Consider the following 18972-nt stretch of genomic DNA (forward strand, 5'->3'; position numbering starts at 1 on the left):
GCAAGGTCCTCCTGCTCAAGAAGGCACATGTACAGGCCCGTCTGAAGTTTGTAAATGAACATCTGGATGATTCTGAGAGTGATTGGGAGAAGGTGCTGTGGTCAGATGAGACTAAAATTGAGCTCTTTGGCATTAACTCAACTCGCCGTGTTTGGAGGAAGAGAAATGCTGCCTATGACCCAAAGAACACCGTCCCCACTGTCAAGCATGGAGGTGGGAACATTATGTTTTGGGGGTGTTTCTCTGCTAAGGGCACAGGACTACTTCACCGCATCAATGGGAGAATGGATGGAGCCATGTACCGTCAAATCCTGAGTGACAACCTCCTTCCCTCCACCAGGACATTAAAAATGGCTCGTGGCTGGGTCTTCCAGCACGACAATGACCCGAAACATACAGCCAAGGCAACAAAGGAGTGACTCAAAAAGAAGCACATTAAGGTCATGGAGTGGCCTAGCCAGTCTCCAGACCTTAATCCCATCGAAAACTTATGGAGGGAGCTGAAGATCCGAGTTGCCAAGCGACAGCCTCGAAATCTTAATGATTTACAGATGATCTGCAAAGAGGAGTGGGCCAAAATTCTATCTAACATGTGTGCAAACCTCATCATCAACTACAAAAAACGTCTGACTACTGTGCTTGCCAACAAGGGTTTTGCCATCAAGTATTAAGTCTTGTTTGCCAAAGGGATCAAATACTTATTTCTCTGTGCACAATGCAAATAAATATATATAATTTTGACAATGTGATTTTCTTTTTTTTTTTATATATAATCTATCTCTCACTGGTAAAATTAACCTAGCCTAAAAATTCTAGACTGTTCATGTCTTTGACAGTGGGCAAACTTACAAAATCAGCAAGGGATCAAATACTTATTTCCTTCACTGTACATGACTTTACATGGAGTCAATTTTTATGGAGCAAAACAAAATTGAGGCATTGTAGCATTGGATCTTGTATTATGGTGATATTCTCCACTACTTCCAGGGGGAAATACCTCTGTAATATGGTGCCATACAGATGCACCAAACGGGAGAACACAAAGCGTCTACGGCTCCATTTGAGCGGTGTCGAAACGAAGGGTCCTTTTACATCGGCCAATTTTGGCCGTAACAATGAGCGCCGATCAAAGAGACAGCTCGTTGATCGGCACTCATTTGATCCATTCACAAGGAGCGAAGATTAGTAATATATGGGGACGAGCGATCGTTCCTACAATCTCTCGTTCGCATGAATTACTTTTATGTCCGTAGCACAACTCCCTGGTTACTCAAGATGTGCTGCCGACAACGATAATATTTTCTGCTGCATAAACGAGCGTTTGCTCGTTCATCTGATGATCGTTGCCCTGTTTACATAGGGCAATGTTCGGGAACGAGCGTTCATATGAACGTTCGTTTGCCCGATCATTAGGCCGAGTAAAAGGGCCTTTAGTGTGCTGGCATACAGGCCCCAATGGTCGCACATGTTTGTGATTCTCTCCATTAATTTCTATAAGACTTCTCTCTAAACCAGCTCGACTGTTTCTAGAAGTGCAAGTCCCATAGCGGAGACTATGGCGTATCCTGTGCATAGGCCATAAATGTCTGGGTTGAGAATGCCCCTTTAAAGCTAAAAATGTGATCTATGATCGACCCAAGGACCCCTACAAATCAGCAGAACTTAGTACCTGACATAGTGCTGTCCATATAAACTACATCAAGAAGAGCCACACTGTCCGGTACAATAAAAGGTTTGCGGTGCTCTAGTGATCGCCGCTGCTGCCCCTTCTTTCTGCTGTTGTGGGAGTTCCGGTTACTGGACCCCACTGACTAAACATTAAAGGCCTATCCTAAGAATAGGTCGTCAATGATAAAGCCTGGAAAACACCATCAAATTGGAACACTGCCTAAAATCACAAATATCGAGGTATGACACCTAATACTTTTTAACATGTGTAAGGACACTAGAGGTAAAGGTGTATTATAGGGGTTCTTCCACCTTGTCATTCATAGTATAGCCACAGTGGTCCCACTAAGTTTGCTCTTATGTTTCCGTAATAAAGGGATCCTGCGGGTATGCTATAAATGTAAAAATCCCTGCTATACCACAGATACCCCTACAAAACGTTATGTATGCTGGATGATAGCATAGAAACGTAGCTCAACACTATTCAATGTATATGATTGGAGGAGAGGTTGTAATAGTAGAATCAACGCCTTGTATTTGCCGCTGACAGGACAGGAGTACACACACCATGGTTTACCAAGTTTAGTTGCTTTAATAAGCGGTTAAGCTTAAAAACGCACTGCACATAAATAACTTGGATGTTATTACGGGTATTAAGAGGATATTATGCCTGAGCACTGTGCAGTTTACGTGCGGAGAATGTGTCCATGGTCTACAGGTGAGCGGATGGTGCCACGGCTTGGATTACACATTATGGACACACTTTAAGGTGCATCAAGGAAAGTGCCTGAGCGGAATACGGAGGAGACAATTTTTCCCATGTTGCTTATTGTGGCTTCGCTGTCTGAGCTGGACTCCGAGTCGCTGCTTCCTGAATAGGCGCCCAGACCCGGTAAGATTCCAATACAGACGGACGCTGGAGGACAAAGAACTTGGGAACCGATGGTAGCGGACCTTCCGACAGAGCTAGATTGGCTCTCTGAAAACACAAAACACCATGGTATGTATGTAAGATCTGAGAATGTACCCAGTAACATATAAACATTTTTAAATACGGCATTCACATGTAGCAGAGACAGATCTGCGCGGAAATCAGAGCATGCGGTTGAGTCTCAAATCCATAGCATGCTCCTTCTTCTGCGGTATTGCTGCAGATTTTCACCCTTTGCAATGCATAAGGTAAAATCCGCTGCAAATCTGTGACAGAATCTGCATGTAGTGCATGCGGATATTGCCATGGATTTGCGTTAAAATCCTCAGCGGAAAAATGTCCCTACTAAATACTGTAAATAGCGGTACGGACATATAAAGGAGCGCACATTGGACACTACAGCTCCAACGAGACTTATAATAAAGACATACCTTTTAACTTTTCATGTTCTTCTTCAAGTTTTAATTTCTTTGCACCAGGGCTTACAGAATTACTGAGGAAAAAAAAAATAATGAAATAAAAAATAAACACGAACATCTCCACGTAAATTCATAAGCAAATAAGGGATCGCAGAACTCCAGGTTGGAACATCTCATTACTAGAAACACACAAGAATGAAAAAAGTCTGCCCCCTATTGGACAGCATCCCTCTGTATACTGGCCCCCCATCTATGAATTTGGCCTGACTATCCTGGGGCTTCCATACTTATCTGGATGCACTCTATGTAAACAAATTTAGTAGCCACCGTCCCCCTGTAGCTGTTCGTGGGTTGGAAATGGTACGGAGAGTAAATTACCGCGTGTGTTCACTTCAATAAACTTTACTTGTGACCGTCAGCAACGGAAATCACTTTCAAAAGTAAAGATCTCCATCAGGGCATGACCACACATGGCGGAATTCCTCCGCAACTGTCCGCATCAATGCCGCACAGAATCTGCGTTGCAGATTCTGCAGCGGATCTGCACAAAATGTGCAGAAAATTGATGCGGACTGCAGGAAAAGTGCTTCTCTTCTCCCTATTCAGTGCAGGATAGAGAGAAGGGACAGCACTTTCCCTAGTGAAAGTCAAAGAAATTCATACTTCCCGCCCGTTGTCTTGGTGACGCGTCCCTCTTTCGGCATCCGGCCCGACCTCCCTGGATGACGCTCCAGTCCATGTGACCGCTGCAGCCTGTGCTTGGCCTGTGATTGGCTGCAGCCGTCACTTACACTGAAACGTCATCCTGGGAGGCCGGACTGGAGACAGACGCAGGGAGTTCTCGGTAAGTATGAACTTATATTTTTTTTTACAGATACTTGTATATTGAGATCGGTAGTCACTGTCCCGGGTGCAGAAACAGTTACTGCCGATCGCGTAACTCTTTCAGCACCCTGGACAGTGACTATTTACAGACGTCTCCTAGCAACGCTCCCGTCATTACGGGAGCCCCATTGACTTCCTCAGTCTGGCTGTAGACCTAGAAATACATAGGTCCAGCCAGAATGAAGAAATGTCATGGTAGTAAAAACAATACGCTCCGCAGCACACATAAGATCTGCGGACTTCATTGCGGAATTTTGACTCTCCATTGAAGTCAATGGAGAAATTCCGCCATGAGTCCGCAACCAGTCCGCCACTGCTCCGCAACAGACAGAGCATGCTGCGGACACCAAATTCCGCTCCGCAGCCTATGCTCCGCAGCGGAATTGTACGCATCGTGTAAACGAACACTGCTAAATTAAAGTGAAAGTCAATGGAGAAACGGCTCCGCTGCGGATTAACGCTGCGGAGTGTCCGCAGCGGAATTTAAGTGAAATTCCGCTATGTGTGAACCCGCCCTAATAAGTCCAATAAAATATAGTGAACAGGTAAAAATAAAACTCTGACAAAACAAAAGCCACCATCATTGTTTTTAGCTGGATAAATGGTCCATTATAAAAGGCGGTTGGCCAATTTTACATTAACCCCTTCCAGTGCAAGTAATTTTTCGTTTTTAACTTCTCGCATTCCAAGTGCCATCAATTTTTTATTTTTCCGTCAATGGTGTACAATGCAATTCCTCCATTGTTTTTTTTTATTAGATTTTTTACGGCTTTCTTCGTGCGCTAAAAATGACAACTTAACTTTATTCTGCTGGTCAATACGATTACGGCGATACCATATTTATATATTTTTTTTATGTTTTACTACTTTTACAAAGAAAAAACTATTTGTTAAAAAAAATATATAATTTTTTTATTTTTTGGTCGATTGAGCGGTGTGAGGACCTATTTTTTTGTGAGGCGAGATGTCGTTTTTATTGGTACGACTTTTTGGGCACTTGTTACATTTTTTTTTTTTTTTTTACAGCTACGGTGACAAAAAAAAAACAAAAAAAATACAGCAATTCTGGAGGTTTAATTTTTTTTTTCCTCCGGCCCTCACCGTGCAGGTTAAATGTTATATTGTAATGGTTCGGACTTATTTTTTGCATTACTTTAGAGAAAAAAAATGGGAAAAGGTTTTTTGTTTTTTTTACTTTTAATATTTTTGTTACTTTTTGTACACTACTAAAAACTTTATTCAACAATTTTTTTGATACTTTTTATTAGTCCCCTAGGGGATTTTAACCAGATCTCTGTGCTTGGCCGTTAGCGTGAGGCGTCGGCTGTAATACACAGCTGACCCTTGCAGCGTATGAAGCGGGCTCAGCACGTGTGCCCGCTCCATGCTTCACCCCCCCCATGAAGTAACGTTTTGTCATAGAGCGTGAACGGGTTAATAAAAGTTACTCAATTTAAAATGAAAAGACATTCCTCACCATTTTTAAGACATCTGCTTGCGGTCAATGATTAAATCAAGTAAATGGGGTTGAGCTGCAATACCAACCACAGCCCATGAACAAGAGTGGCGCTATTTCTGGAAGTACGCAGTCATGCTTTTCTAATCTCATACAATGTGCTATACGAACCTTTTGTGCCGAACTGCCCCTGCCAGCAACTTTGACTGTGAAAATTTAGTCTTATTGTCAGGGGGTTTTGTCAGAGGCTTCTTCTCCGCATCCTTCTTCTTATCCTCGGTGGATGTGGCAGCTATTGTCCGTGCGTTGTGGGCCAAGACCATTAAGGATACAACAGTTTTTAATTATGTCGTTATCTTTTTAGAAACAATGGCAGAGATTTATGAATAGTTTTGTAAAGTGCATGAATTTAGGATTTGGTGAAGATCGTGCAGGCGACAATGTATTTGTGGCAAATCGCTAGGCAGGTTAGACATATTTGAGTACCTCCATAATAAATTCAGCACATTTTAGGACTAATCTTAGCTCTTCGTTTTTTTCTTTTGACACTATCCAAACTGTCAAGGTGAGTAAAAGTCGACAAAAACAGAATTTTTTTTTTTGTCCCACACAAAGTATTCTATTTTTTTTGCTACAATTTGCAACACAATTTTGATGCGTTTTACGTTTCTAGATTTTAGGAATTGTTTAAGACATGGAAAGACTGCAAAGGGCCTCATTTATCAATCTGTGATAGGGCTGGGCGATTAGGAGCTAAAACAAAATATTAATTCAACATGTAACCTCAGTAACGATTAATGAACAATTTTTTAGGCCACACCCCTTTTCTGCATGTCACGCCCCCCATTTGCATTCCACGCCATTGAATTAATATATATTCACTGACCCTGCTGTATACTACTGTATATAATATACCCCTTGACACTGCCCCCACATGATAATGCCTCCATAGCTCCTCCCACACAGTATAATGCCCCATAACTGCCCCCACACAGTATAATGCCCCATAGCTGCCCCCACACAATAAAATGCCCCCACAAAGTATAATGCCCCATAGCTGTGCCCACACAATAAAATGCCCCACAGTATAATGTCCCCATAGCTGCCCCCACAGTGTAATTCCCCCATAGCTGCCCCCACACACACTATAAATCCCCACAGCTGCACCCCACAGTATAAATCCCCACAGCTGCTTCCACGCAGTATAATGCCCCACAGCTGCCTCCACGCAGTATAATGCCCCACAGCTGCCTCCACGCAGTATAATGCCCCACAGCTGCTTCCACGCAGTATAATGCCCCATAGCTGCCTCCACGCAGTATAATGCCCCACAGCTGCCTCCACGCAGTATAATGCCCCACAGCTGCCTCCACACAGTATAATGCCCCACAGCTGCCTCCACACAGTATAATGCCCCACAGCTGCCTCCACACAGTATAATGCCCCACAGCTGCCTCCACGCAGTATAATGCCCCACAGCTGCCTCCACGCAGTATAATGCCCCACAGCTGCCTCCACGCAGTATAATGCCCCACAGCTGCCTCCACGCAGTATAATGCCCCACAGCTGCTTCCACGCAGTATAATGCCCCACAGCTGCCTCCACGCAGTATAATGCCCCACAGCTGCTTCCACGCAGTATAATGCCCCACAGCTGCCTCCACGCAGTATAATGCCCCACAGCTGCCTCCACGCAGTATAATGCCCCACAGCTGCCTCCACGCAGTATAATGCCCCACAGCTGCCTCCACGCAGTATAATGCCCCACAGCTGCCTCCACGCAGTATAATGCCCCACAGCTGCCTCCACGCAGTATAATGCCCCACAGCTGCCTCCACGCAGTATAATGCCCCACAGCTGCCCCCATGCAGGCCCATTAGTACCTAATAAAAATAATACAATACACACTCACCTAACCCCGTTCCAACGACGAGTGGAGGAGATCCCTCTGCTCTTCTAGGCTGTGTGGCTTAACGCAGACAGGCACGAGGCAGTGACGTCATTGCGCCTGTCTGCGCTGAGCCGTGAGCAGCCGGCGTTACTCAGTGAATGGCAGAGCAGGGAGCTGACGGCTCCCTGCTCTATCATTGGATTCAACCGTATCTGCCTCCTGAGGACGCAAATACAGTTCAAACTAGGGGACAAAAAATGCCCAAGATGACGTCTGTCATCTACGCGGAGTTTCAGTTCAGTTTGTTTTTTTCAATGAATTGCTCAGCACTCATCTATAGAGCAGAAAGACTGGTCATCAGAGCTCAGGTTTTTTGGAAGCATGCTCATCATTTGCATGGATTCCGCACAGAAAAAAGATGTATTAGCCCCATTATAGGGCTTGTCTATGCGCAATTGCGCTGGCACATCCACGCAGAAACCCAAGTCATCAGCAAATCCTGAACATGGGGACATACAGTACTCAACACCGCAGCATTTGTATCTCCTCAACACAGACTTCCCGTGTCCTCTAGGGCAAGAGACAGTCTTCATACCTGCTCTGTGCTCTGGCTAAAAGAGAAGGGTCAGGAATGGGGACCCTAGTCTATTAAAAGGGTGGTCTCAGCACAAACATTGCTGGCATATCGCTGAAATCATAAATGTTTGATCAGTAATGGGCCATCTGCTGTGAACCTGTGTCCACCGTAAGAAAGTGGCAACATTGCTTAGAAAAAAAAAAAAGATGTTCCATTTTATTTGGTGTCGGCTTTGCTCAGTTAAATGGTGGTCACTACCTATAATGGGTCAATCATGGGTCCTCTGAGGAAAACGGAGCAGAACGGACAGGAGACAAAAGTGGCATGGCACTACCCAAGCGCCATGGCACATCCCAAGCGCCACTGCCACATTATTCTGGCCATCGTGGGGGTCATATTGGTTTGGATGCCAGCTGATTGGACACCGGTCACATATCCTAGCGATATGCCGCCAATGTCTATCCTGGGACAACCCCGTTAAATCCTTGGAATATAAAGTCGCCATTCAACCGGTATGTATGTGGTTTTGTGCGGCTTTCAGCAGGTTTTGTTTTCCTTAACACCGTCGGGATGTTCGTCTTGGTTTGATACACATAATTGCATTATAATATAGAATTTCCGAGTTGTTCTATTCCCACTATACTGGTAAGGCCTTATTCACACGAGCGTTGAATACGGCTGTTAAAACAACGGCGGTCACACGGACGCATGTTTTTTTTAATGGGGTTGTTCACACGGCCGTTGTTTCAATGGACCGTGTGAAGGGTCTGTTGAAAAATAGAATCTGTCCTATTATCTTGTTTTCAAGGGTCCCTCCATGGGCTCAATTCCATGGGGATCCGTGAAAACGGGACCAGCACGGGGGCACCTCGGGCGTGAAAAACGTCACAATTTTCACATCCGAGTTTCCGTACGCTCGTGTGAATCTGGCCTGACTCTCACTTTGTCATCTATACGGTTTATAAAGGATATTCTAAACTCATTTAACTCTTTCCGTTCTTCATCTCTCCTTTGCTTTTCCAGCAATTCCTGTTTCCTTGAAACCTCATCAAGAAAGTTTGATTCGTCTTCCTCCAAACCTCGGACCATATTTTCTGCACAATACAAAAGGATAAGATGAGAAATGTTTAGAATATACATGTGTGGAGCTCAATTATTGCTTCAGAATTAAGAAGATTGATCGTTTAGGAGTTTGGGATGACGACCCAGCATTCCCAGCCCCAGGGCATGCTGGGAGTTGTAGTTCTGCAACAGGGGCTGAGTGTCCATTTTTTTTTTTACATGAAGCAACACACCATAGCTCATGTATGATTAATATTTTAGAACTAGTGGTCATTCACAGCAAACTACACAGGCAGGCACAACAATTCGGGAGCATTTTTTCCTAGAACTCGGCATTGTGCCATTCCTCTGTTATTCCTCTTGGAAATCTATGAAATTGACAACTGGGTGTTACCATTCTCCTTGTCAAAGGGGTGTGTTTCACTCTGTCAGTACTGACGTCTATTGGATGGGTTATTTTTATGATTAGTGTCAATGTAAAATGGATACAAACGGATTGTAATCAGTTTGCATCTGTTATTTTGATTTTAATCTGTTTTTATCCTTAGTCTGATCTAAAAACGGATCAGGGTAACGGATTATACAATGCAGTTGTGAACTAGGCCTTAGATTAATAGTGGACGCGGCATCTAAGTGTTTATAGTGGGAGAGGGCTCCCTCTGTCACCCATCGGCGGCCCGCAAACGCGATTGCGGGCTGCCGGTCGGCTGCCATGCCTAGATGTCTATTAGGCCGTGCCAGAGGCATGGCCTAATAGATTGCCTGTTACACTGACAGGCTGTAATGCTTTGATATTCTAAGTATACCAAAGCATTGTCTAAACGTCTAAAAGATGATATATTGAAGTCCCCTAGTGTGACAAAAAAAATATTAATGTGAAATAAAAATTAAAAAAATAAAACCATTTTTTTCATAAAAAGTTGTATTATTTAGTAAAAAAAAGTGTAAAAAATAAAAAAAAACACACACACATATATTGTATCGCCGTGATCGCAATGACACGAACAATAAAGTTAACACGTTATTTAAACCGTAAGGTGAACACCGTAGAAAGAAAATAATAACGAATAAAACTGCGAAAAAAAATGGCAGAATTTATATTTTTTTCATTGCCCCCAAAATAATGATAATAAAAACGAATAATAAATTGTAAACAATAAGTCCTATGTACCCCAAAATGGTAACAATGAAAACGACATCTCTCCCTGCTAAAAACAAGCTCTCCTATAGCTACATCGATGGAAAAAAGAAACAAAAAAAAAAAGTTATGGCTCTTGGAATGAGACGATGCAAAAACAAAAATGATTTTAATTCAAAAGTTTTTATTGCGCAAAAGTAGAAAAACATAAAAAAACAAAAAACTATACATATTTGGAATCGCCATAATCGGACCGACTCATAGACTAAAGGTAACATCTTATTTACGCCAAAAGATGGGTGGCGTAAATTTAAAACGCATAGAACAATTTTTATCTCGCCCATAAGGTTTCATCAAAAAATGATGTATACCAAAACGGTGCCATTGAAAAATACAACTGATCCCACAAAAAACAAGTCCTCATACAGCAATGTCGATGGAAAAAAAAAAAAAATGATCGCTCTTTGAATGTGGCGATGGAAAAACGAAAAAAAAAAATTATTGATTGGTTATAAAGGCCTAACATAGGCTGAACGCGAAGACGTTAAAGGGATTTTCTCATGAAGACAGGAGACACAGGGTTAACACGCAGCACGTGAACAGACAGGCCATGCACAGAACCAGCGGGGGACTCTTACTGAATTTAAACTGTTCTTCATATTCCTGTTGTTTCTTTTCTTTCTGTTCCTGAAGCTTCTCATACAAAGAACGGGGGTCATATACTTCCTCTGGACACTCTGGCGGATATATTAAAAAGCAAAGTCAGTGTATAAAGGGAAATGTGTCATAAAAGCTTGGATCGGAGGGTCCAGTTGCTGAGACCCCCACTGTTGCTGAAACGAAGGTGCAGAAGCCCTCAGCTGAGCACTTTGCTTTTTCGGCTGGGTTTGCCGCCCCCGGTCAGGCTGAAGACGACTCACATAGAACGTCTACGTGAGCCGTCTTCAGCCTGACGATAAGCGCGGATCACAGCCGAAGGTGCTGGGCGCTCAGCTGAGGGCTTCTGCACCTTAATTTCAACAACGGTGGGGGGGGGCTCAGCAACCGGACCTCCACCGATCCAAACTTTTGAGGTCTTAAAAAACATCAAAAGTTTGATAAAAGCGCAGTTACTCTTTCAATTATCTTTTCCCATAGATATTAGATAACGGACGGTCTAAAGTTTACACGCAAGTTAAAGAATAACTGTCAGGGAGACACCCATCAAGGTAGATGGAGGCCATTATAGGGGGGGGGGGTCCCCCACTCGGGATACACCTCTATGAGCAAAGTTGGAGAGCTACCGCAAAGGCAAAGAGTGCTTCTCACTCTTGAGGAGTGTAAGGGTATGTTCACACGGCAGCGTCCGTAACGGCTGAAATTACGAGGCTGTTTTCAGGAGAAAACATCCCCGTAATTTCAGCCGTCATGGCATGTGCAGGCGCTTTTTGCTGCGTCTATTACGGACGTAACTGGAGCTGGTTTTCCATGGAGTCCATGGAAAACGGTTCCATTTACGTGTGAAGAAGTGACAGGCACTTCTTTGACGCGGGCGTCTTTTTTACGCCCCGCCTTTTGACAGCGGGGCGTAAAAAAAATGACCGTGTGCACAGAACATCGTAAGACCCATTCTAATGAATGGGCAGATGTTTGCCAACGCTATCGAGCCGCATTTTCGGACGTAAATAGAGGCGTAAAACGCCCGAATTACGTCCGTAAATAAGCCGTGTGAACATACACTAATACATGGTCACCCATTTACTTCAATGGGGTCCGTGTAATACTACATTTCCATGCTGGCAGCCTCTCCTGGTGATAACATCTATCTCTGTGGTTTCCAACAGCCACAAAAATGGGCACGTCTGTACCCACGTTTTTACCAGTGTTCCCCTTTAATATAAGCATTAGTTATTTTTCCCTTTATTGGTACCTTCTGGGTCTTCTGGCTTCCGTACTTTTTCCCATTCTTCCTGCCTTGTTTTTCGTCTTTCCTCTATTTCCGATTCTGTTACAAACTTTTTGTTTATAAGATCCCCTTCATGACCATCCATTCTGAACACTGCGACAAAACAAGAACAAGTTCAGGGGAAGAGTATATAGTGGGAAGAGACGGAGTAGCGTTTTAACTGGAGCAGTGTTAGGCTATGTTCACACAAAATTCAGTTTGGAAGTTTGAGGCAGATTTTCATCTCCCTGCACGCCGATTTTCACGGCGTTTTTCACCCGCGGCCATTGGGCGCTTCGGGCATAAAACGCCACGAAATACGCTTTCTCTGCCTCCTATTGAAGTCAATGGGAGGTCAGAGGCGGAAACGCCCGAAGATCGGGCATGTCACTTCTTTCTCCCGCGAGCCGGTTTTACTGCTCGCGGGAGAAAACCGCCCCCCATTGAAATCGACGGGAGGCATTTTCGGGCCGTTTTTGACGAGCTTTTTGGCGCGGTTTCCGTGTCAAAAAACTTGTCAAAATACTCTGTGTGAACTTAGCCTTAGGCTGGGTTCACATGGAGTTTTTTGCAGGCAGAAAATCGGCCTCAAAATTCAGTTTGGAATTTTGAGGCATATTTTGCTCTCCCTGCACGCCGATTTTCGCAGCATTTATCGCCCGTGGCCATTGAGCGCCGCGGGCAAAAAACGCCGCAAAATACGCTTTCTCTGCCTCCCATTGATGTGAATGGGAGGTCAGAGACGTAAACGCCCGAAGATAGGGCATGTCGCTTCTTTTTCCCCGTGAGCCGTTTTTTCCGCTCGTGGGAAAAAAACGCCTCCGATTGAAATCAATGGGAGGCATTTTCGGCCTTTTTTGGCGCATTTTCCGCGTCAAAAATCTCTGTGTGAGCTGACCCTTATGTCACTTTCTCTATGAGACGGAATAAATTATTTCTGTATCTGTCCAGACCCTTCTGCTCCATCCATTGGTCCTGGTGGTATCTTTACACAGGCAACTAGTCATTTGAATGTTGCAGCCAGTGACATTAAGGCTAGGGCTACACGGCAACTTTGGCCGCTACACAGGTTGTGCGCCTAAAGATTGCGAAGTGCTGCTGCCTGAATCGCACATAATTAAAATCAATGTGGCCACGATGCGACCTGCGGGTTGCCTCAACCGTGAACTGACAGTTGCAATAAATTAAGAAGGTCCGGATTTCTTGAGACTGTTGGGTGACAGTCGCAGCAAGCAACGGGTCGCAACACCGCGATCTTGACCATTATTACGTGCGATGCACGCAGGGGCACATAGCAATCTTTGGCGGCACGACCGGTGTGCTAGCCTAAAAGGTGAAGTAGCAAGAAGTTGAAGAGTATTTAGGTGTCGTACGATTGCAATGGCAACCGTACCACCTAACATGTCAGTCGTTCCACTCGCCGTCATAGAGTGACCCGTGGCTTTACATGACAAGAAGAATTTTTTTCCTGTACTTTGTTACACTAGACTTTTTCCACCAATTGCATAATCTATTTGACCATGTTCAGACGTGGTTGACGCAAAATCTGCATGTAACGTGAATTTTGCTGTGGCTTTGCACCCATTATCTGAACATATCCTTACCCAGATTGCTCACTTTACAAGGGAAGATTATTATTATTATATCACTATTCCTTGTGCGGTGAGCACTGGTATTCTGAGAATGTAGAGCGGCATAGAGTAGGGGGGCTGTTGCATTGTGTTAAAGAGGATCTGTCACCTCTTGTATACCCCATCAAATAACAATTCTGGAGCATTTTTTCTTAGAACTTCTTTGTTCCGTTCCTTTGTGTTCCTCTTGGGTGTTACCAGTTGGGGGTGTGTCCCCACACAGACTGACACCGTCCAATCAGTGCTGACAGAGTGAGACTGTAGAGACACGCCCCTTTGACAATAGGAATGGTAACATCCAGTTGTCAATTTATTCTTACATTTCTAGGAGGAATCACAGAGGAACAGAACAACGCAGAGCTCTAAGAAAAAAATGCTCCAGAATTGTTATTTCATAAGGGATACAAGTATTTACTAAAATAGACAAGTCAGAAGAGGTGACAGGTCCTCTTTAAGTAGAGTTGTGACCGTAAGGCCCTATTCAGACAACAGGGAAACTCGGCCGTGTGGCGGCCATCATACGGCTGCATTGAAATCAATGCATGTCTATGGGGCTATTCACACGGCCGTTTATTTAATAGCCCGTGTGAACGGCCCAGGAAAAAAATAGGACATGTCCTATTTTTCCCCTTTTTCCCAGATCCCTTAATTAACTTAAGTCTACGAGGGATCCGTGAAAACGGGTCCCGCACGGGTGCAAATCAGCCATGAAAAACGGCCATTTTTCAGGGCCGTTTTGACTCCCGGTCATCTAAATAAAACCCAATTCCCTAATATAAGGTGCTTCCAATGTCATGCTCACTTTAGTAGGTTTCTGTGAAGTTTTCTTCTGGTATTGTAAGTCGTCACCTGGCAAGAGTCCTGCTCCAGGGTCGGTGTTCCACTTCTATCTCATATTTGTTATGGAACATTTTAGAGATAAGTGGGAACTACAGGTTTTAGGTCTTGAGGTGAAGATGTAAAGGCAAACCCTGTATATTCAACTTTGAGATGATGGGACATTTCAGTAGATCACAGAAAATGTTGTGTAACTTTGTAAATACATTGCATTACTTCTCTTGTACAGGGCCTGTATTATACTTCACAGCTGCATTCACAATTCAGCTGGTTGGTATTACAAACAGTCAACAAGCTTGTCAGCTGTTAGGGATGTTTCTGATAAGCTGAACTACTATCGTGAAATAGTGAACACACATAGAGCTTCCTCATTCAACAGAATCAATTGTTGTGCAACTTTTTTTTTAACCCCGTGATATAACGATTATACATAAGTTGCATGTATATTACGATTCAACGCATTCTGGTGGACTGCTGTCGTGCGATAGTTGCCATCTTGTGGATGGATGGAGATTAGCGCAGTCTTCGTAGTGGAAACATGTCTGAAAAATTTAATATGCAAAGGGATCTAACTCACAGCTGTATATATGATCCGATCAGAGGGAAGGGAACAGTATATATATATACCCACACACACAAACACACACACACACACACACGGCAGACCATGTAAAGTTACAGGGCGGGGTTGCCAAGTGCTGAGGCGCATAGTGCACAAAAGTCGCAAACGCTCTGCTGACATTAACGTTCGCACAAAAACAGTGAGCTTCACGGCATGGGTTTCCATGGCCGAGCAGCTGTATGCCAGCCTTACATCACCAAGCACAATGCCAAGCGTCGGATGGAGTGGTATAAAGCCACCGCCACTGGACCCTGGAGCAGTGGGAACGTGTTCTGTGGAGGGATGAATCACGCTGCTCTATCTGGAGTCTGATGGAGGCGTCTGGGTTTGGTGAATGCCATGAGAACGTTACCTGCCTGACTGCATTGTGCCAACTGTAACGTTTGGTGGATGAGGGATAATGCCAAGGGGTTGTTTTTCAGTGGTTGGTCTAGGCCTCTTAACCCCTTAATGACCGGGCCATTTTGCACGTTAATGACCAAGGATTATTTTTCGTTTTTTCACGGTCGCATTCCAAGAGTCGTAACTTTTTTTATTCCGTCGACATAGCCGTATAAGGGCTTGTTTTTTGCGGGACGAGTTGTATTTTGGAATTGTACCATTTTTAGATGCTTATTATATATTGATTAACTTTGATTAACTTTATTTTAGGAGAGAATTGAAAATAAGCAGCTATTCCAGCATTGATTTTCACGTTATAAATTTACGCCGTTTACAATGCAGCGTAAATAACAAGTTAACGGCACGATTACAAGGATACCAAATATGTAAAGGTTTTATATGTTTTTCCTACGTTTGTACAATAAATACCCTTTTAGAAAAAAATTGCTTGTTTTTGCATCGCCGCGTTAGTACTATTTTGGGGTACATAGGATTTATAGATTAACTTTTATTTTTTATGGGGGGAATGGGAGAAAAGAGAGAATTTTGCAGTTGTTTTTTGCGGTTTTTTTGGACGCCGTTCATCCGGCGGTTTAATTAATGTGTTCATTTTATTGGTCAAGTTGTTCCGATCGCGGGGATACCATATATGTGCATGTGTGATTTGTTTTGACACTTTTACTAAATAAAACCACCTTTTGGGCAAAAAAAGTAGTTTTATTTTATTTTTTTCACAAACTTTATTTAACCGATTTACATTTTTTTTTAGTCCGACCAGGGGACTTCACTATGCGATCTGTTGATCGCATATATAATGCTTTGGTATACTTAGTATACCAAAGCATTATTGCCTGTCAGTGTAAAACGGACAGGCAATCTATTAGGCCATGCCTCCGGCATGGCCTAACAGGCAGATGTTGAAGGCAGACCTGGGGGTCTTTGTTAGGCCCCCGGCTGCCATGGAAACCCGACGGCGACCCGCGATTTCTTTTTTGCGGGGGCGCCGATGGGGTGACAGAGGGAGCTCCCTCCCTCTGTCAAACACATTAGATGTCGCTCTCACTATTGACAGCGGCATTTAATGGGTTAAACTGCCGGAATCGGAGCGCGCTTCGATTCCGGCAGTTGCAGCAGGAGCCAGGCTGTGTATAACAGCCGTGCTCCTGCCGCTGATCGCGTGGGTACACTGGCAGTACCTGCGCCATCACAGGACGGATATATCCGTCCTCCAGCGTTAAGGGGTTAAAGAGGCTCTGTCACCACATTATAAGTGGCCTGTCTCCTACATAAGGAGATCGGCGCTATAATGTAGGTGACAGTAATGCTTTTTATTTAGAAAAACGATCTATTTTAAACCACTTTATGAGCGATTTTTAGCTTTATGCTAATGAGTTTCTTAATGCCCAAGTGGGCGTGTTTTACTTTAGACCAAGTGGGCGTTGTACAGAGGAGTGTATGCTGACCAATCAGTGACCAAACGAGAGCCCATGAAGAGCGGTAAGCCGCCAAGCATGATTCTTAGCAGCGCTACTACACAGTAAAGGTTTATATCGTTCCAGTCCCCAGTACGGCTCAGTGCCCGACGAAGGTCCTACGACCGAAACGTCGACGTCGCACATACAGCCTCTGGCATCTATTCTGAGAATCTAAATAAATATAATTTTTGAAAGACAAAGAAGGTGTGCCGACTACAATTCTTAACCTACATCCGGGTTGGGACCCTACCTCGAGCACCCTAAGATACCGGTGCTATCTGAACACAACCATAGTGACCAATCAGCGTCATACACTTCTCTCCATTCATTTACACTGCACTAGCGATATAGTTATATCACTATGTGCAGCTACATAGACAAACACTAACATTACTGCAGTGTCCTGATAATGAATATACATCACTACCAGCCAGGACGTCATGTTTATTCAGAATCCTGACACTTCTGAATCTTTTCTGTGAGATTCCGGCAAGGCAAGCGTAATCTCGTTTGAAATGACAGGTTACATCGTAATCTCACGAGATTACGCTTGCCTTGCTGGAATCTCACAGAAAAGATTCAGAAGTGTCAGGATTCTGAGTACACATGACGTCCTGGCTGGTAGTGATGTATATTCATTATCAGGACACTGCAGTAATGTTAGTGTTTGTGTATGTAGCTGCACATAGCGCTATAGCTATATCGCTATCTGATGTGTAAATGAATGGAGAGAAGTGTATGACGCTGATTGGTCACTGATTGGTCAGCGTCATACACTCCTGTACAACGCCCACTTGGTCTAAAGTAAAACACGCCCACTTGGGCATTAAGAAACTCATTAGCATAAAGTTAAAAATCGCTCATAAAGTGGTAAAAATAGATCGATTTTCTAAATAAAAAGCACTGCTGTCACCTACATTACAGCGCCAATCTCCTTATATAGGAAATAGGGCACTTATAATGTGGTGACAGAGCCTCTTTAATGCCCTTTTACACTGGGTGATTATCTGGCAGACGAGTGTTAATAGAACGCTCGTTGCCGATAATTGTCCTGTGTAAACAGCAGTGATCAGCAGATGAATGAGTAAACGTTCGATCATCTGCTGATCCTATCGTTTAAAAAAAGTGAAATATGATCGTTGTCGGCAGCACATCCCCCTGTGTAAACAGGGAGACGCGCTGCAGACACGATAATAATGTATGGGGACAAGCACTGCGAGTAACGACCGCCAGTCCCCATCCATAGCTCCGTGGGACAGGAGCAAACGAGCGACGATCAACAAGCTGTCAAATTGGCCGGTGTAATAGGGGCTTTAGTTCCTGTGAAAGGAAATCTGGATTCTTCAGCATACCGAGACATTTTGGAGAATTGTAGCTTCTAACTTTGTGGGACAGTAGTAAAATACGTTGCACGGCCGCAACAAATGTAACGTGTGCAAGTATGATCAGAAAGGTAAACAATGAAGAAGCTCCAGTGCTTATACGAGCAATGCGGCCCCTTCTGACAGTTGATCGGCGGGGGTATTGTCAGTCAGACCCCCACCAATCTAATACTGATGGCCTATCATGGAGGATAGGCCATGAATTTTAACAACCCGGATAACCCCTTTAATGCCAATTGACTTATATATATGGGATGTCATAAATGCTCCTGTGGGTGTCCCAATACTTTTGTACATATAGTGTGTGTGTGTGTGTATATATATATATATAATGGACACGAATGAGATAAACGTAGCTCTTAAACTTTCTAAGCCTGATGTGCTGGGACTTGTAGTTCTACAATTGCAGACACAGCCTGATATAGTAGCAAAGCATAGTGGACCTCCAAGTAAAGTAAAGCACATACAAACTCCCTGATTTTCCCCCCAAAGTCACATCTCCTTATCCCAGCAGCCCCTCACATGCTCCCCCACCCCCCACAGTCACCCCCTATCTTACCAATGCCTTTCTTTGCTCAGCTCACTCTCCAACACAAGCTACTGTATATCCGACAGCGGTCCTAGCCAATTAACACTGAGCTTACTACACTATCCCAACCAATGAAACCCTAGATGACATCACCCAAGAACCAAT

At 43.9% G+C, this 18972-nt stretch overlaps 1 protein-coding gene across 2 annotated transcripts; it reads right to left on the reverse strand.

The window, feature by feature from the left end:
- Positions 1-2240: 2240 nt before the first annotated feature.
- Positions 2241-18924, reverse strand: PSME3IP1 (proteasome activator subunit 3 interacting protein 1). Of its 2 annotated transcripts, XM_075838689.1 has the most exons (7): positions 18838-18924; positions 11936-12064; positions 10665-10763; positions 8799-8920; positions 5531-5664; positions 3031-3092; positions 2241-2647 (listed from the first exon to the last, which is right to left on the reverse strand). In XM_075838689.1, exons 2-7 carry the CDS (start codon positions 12054-12056, stop codon positions 2433-2435), a joined length of 753 nt encoding a protein of 250 aa, XP_075694804.1. In that variant the 5' UTR covers positions 12057-12064; positions 18838-18924; the 3' UTR covers positions 2241-2432. The 2 variants fall into 2 exon arrangements, with proteins under 2 accessions (XP_075694804.1, XP_075694805.1); XM_075838690.1 differs by lacking the exon at positions 5531-5664 and having other exon boundaries at positions 8815-8920.
- Between the last annotated feature and the right edge of the window lie 48 nt (positions 18925-18972).

Source organism: Rhinoderma darwinii, chromosome 9, assembly GCF_050947455.1.
Source record: "Rhinoderma darwinii isolate aRhiDar2 chromosome 9, aRhiDar2.hap1, whole genome shotgun sequence".
NCBI lineage: Eukaryota > Metazoa > Chordata > Amphibia > Anura > Rhinodermatidae > Rhinoderma > Rhinoderma darwinii.

What these genes read in the sequence shown, in the direction of transcription:
- PSME3IP1 (XM_075838689.1), bottom strand. Translation starts at nt 12,056, where the DNA reads ATGGATGGTCATGAAGGGGATCTTATAAACAAAAAGTTTGTAACAGAA. An exon ending in GAAGCCAGAAGACCCAGAAG is followed by an intron (nt 10,764 to 11,935) that starts GTACCAATAAAG and finishes TATATCCGCCAG; the next exon opens with AGTGTCCAGAGGAAGTATAT. An exon ending in TGAAGAACAGTTTAAATTCA is followed by an intron (nt 8,921 to 10,664) that starts GTAAGAGTCCCC and finishes TGTATTGTGCAG; the next exon opens with AAAATATGGTCCGAGGTTTG.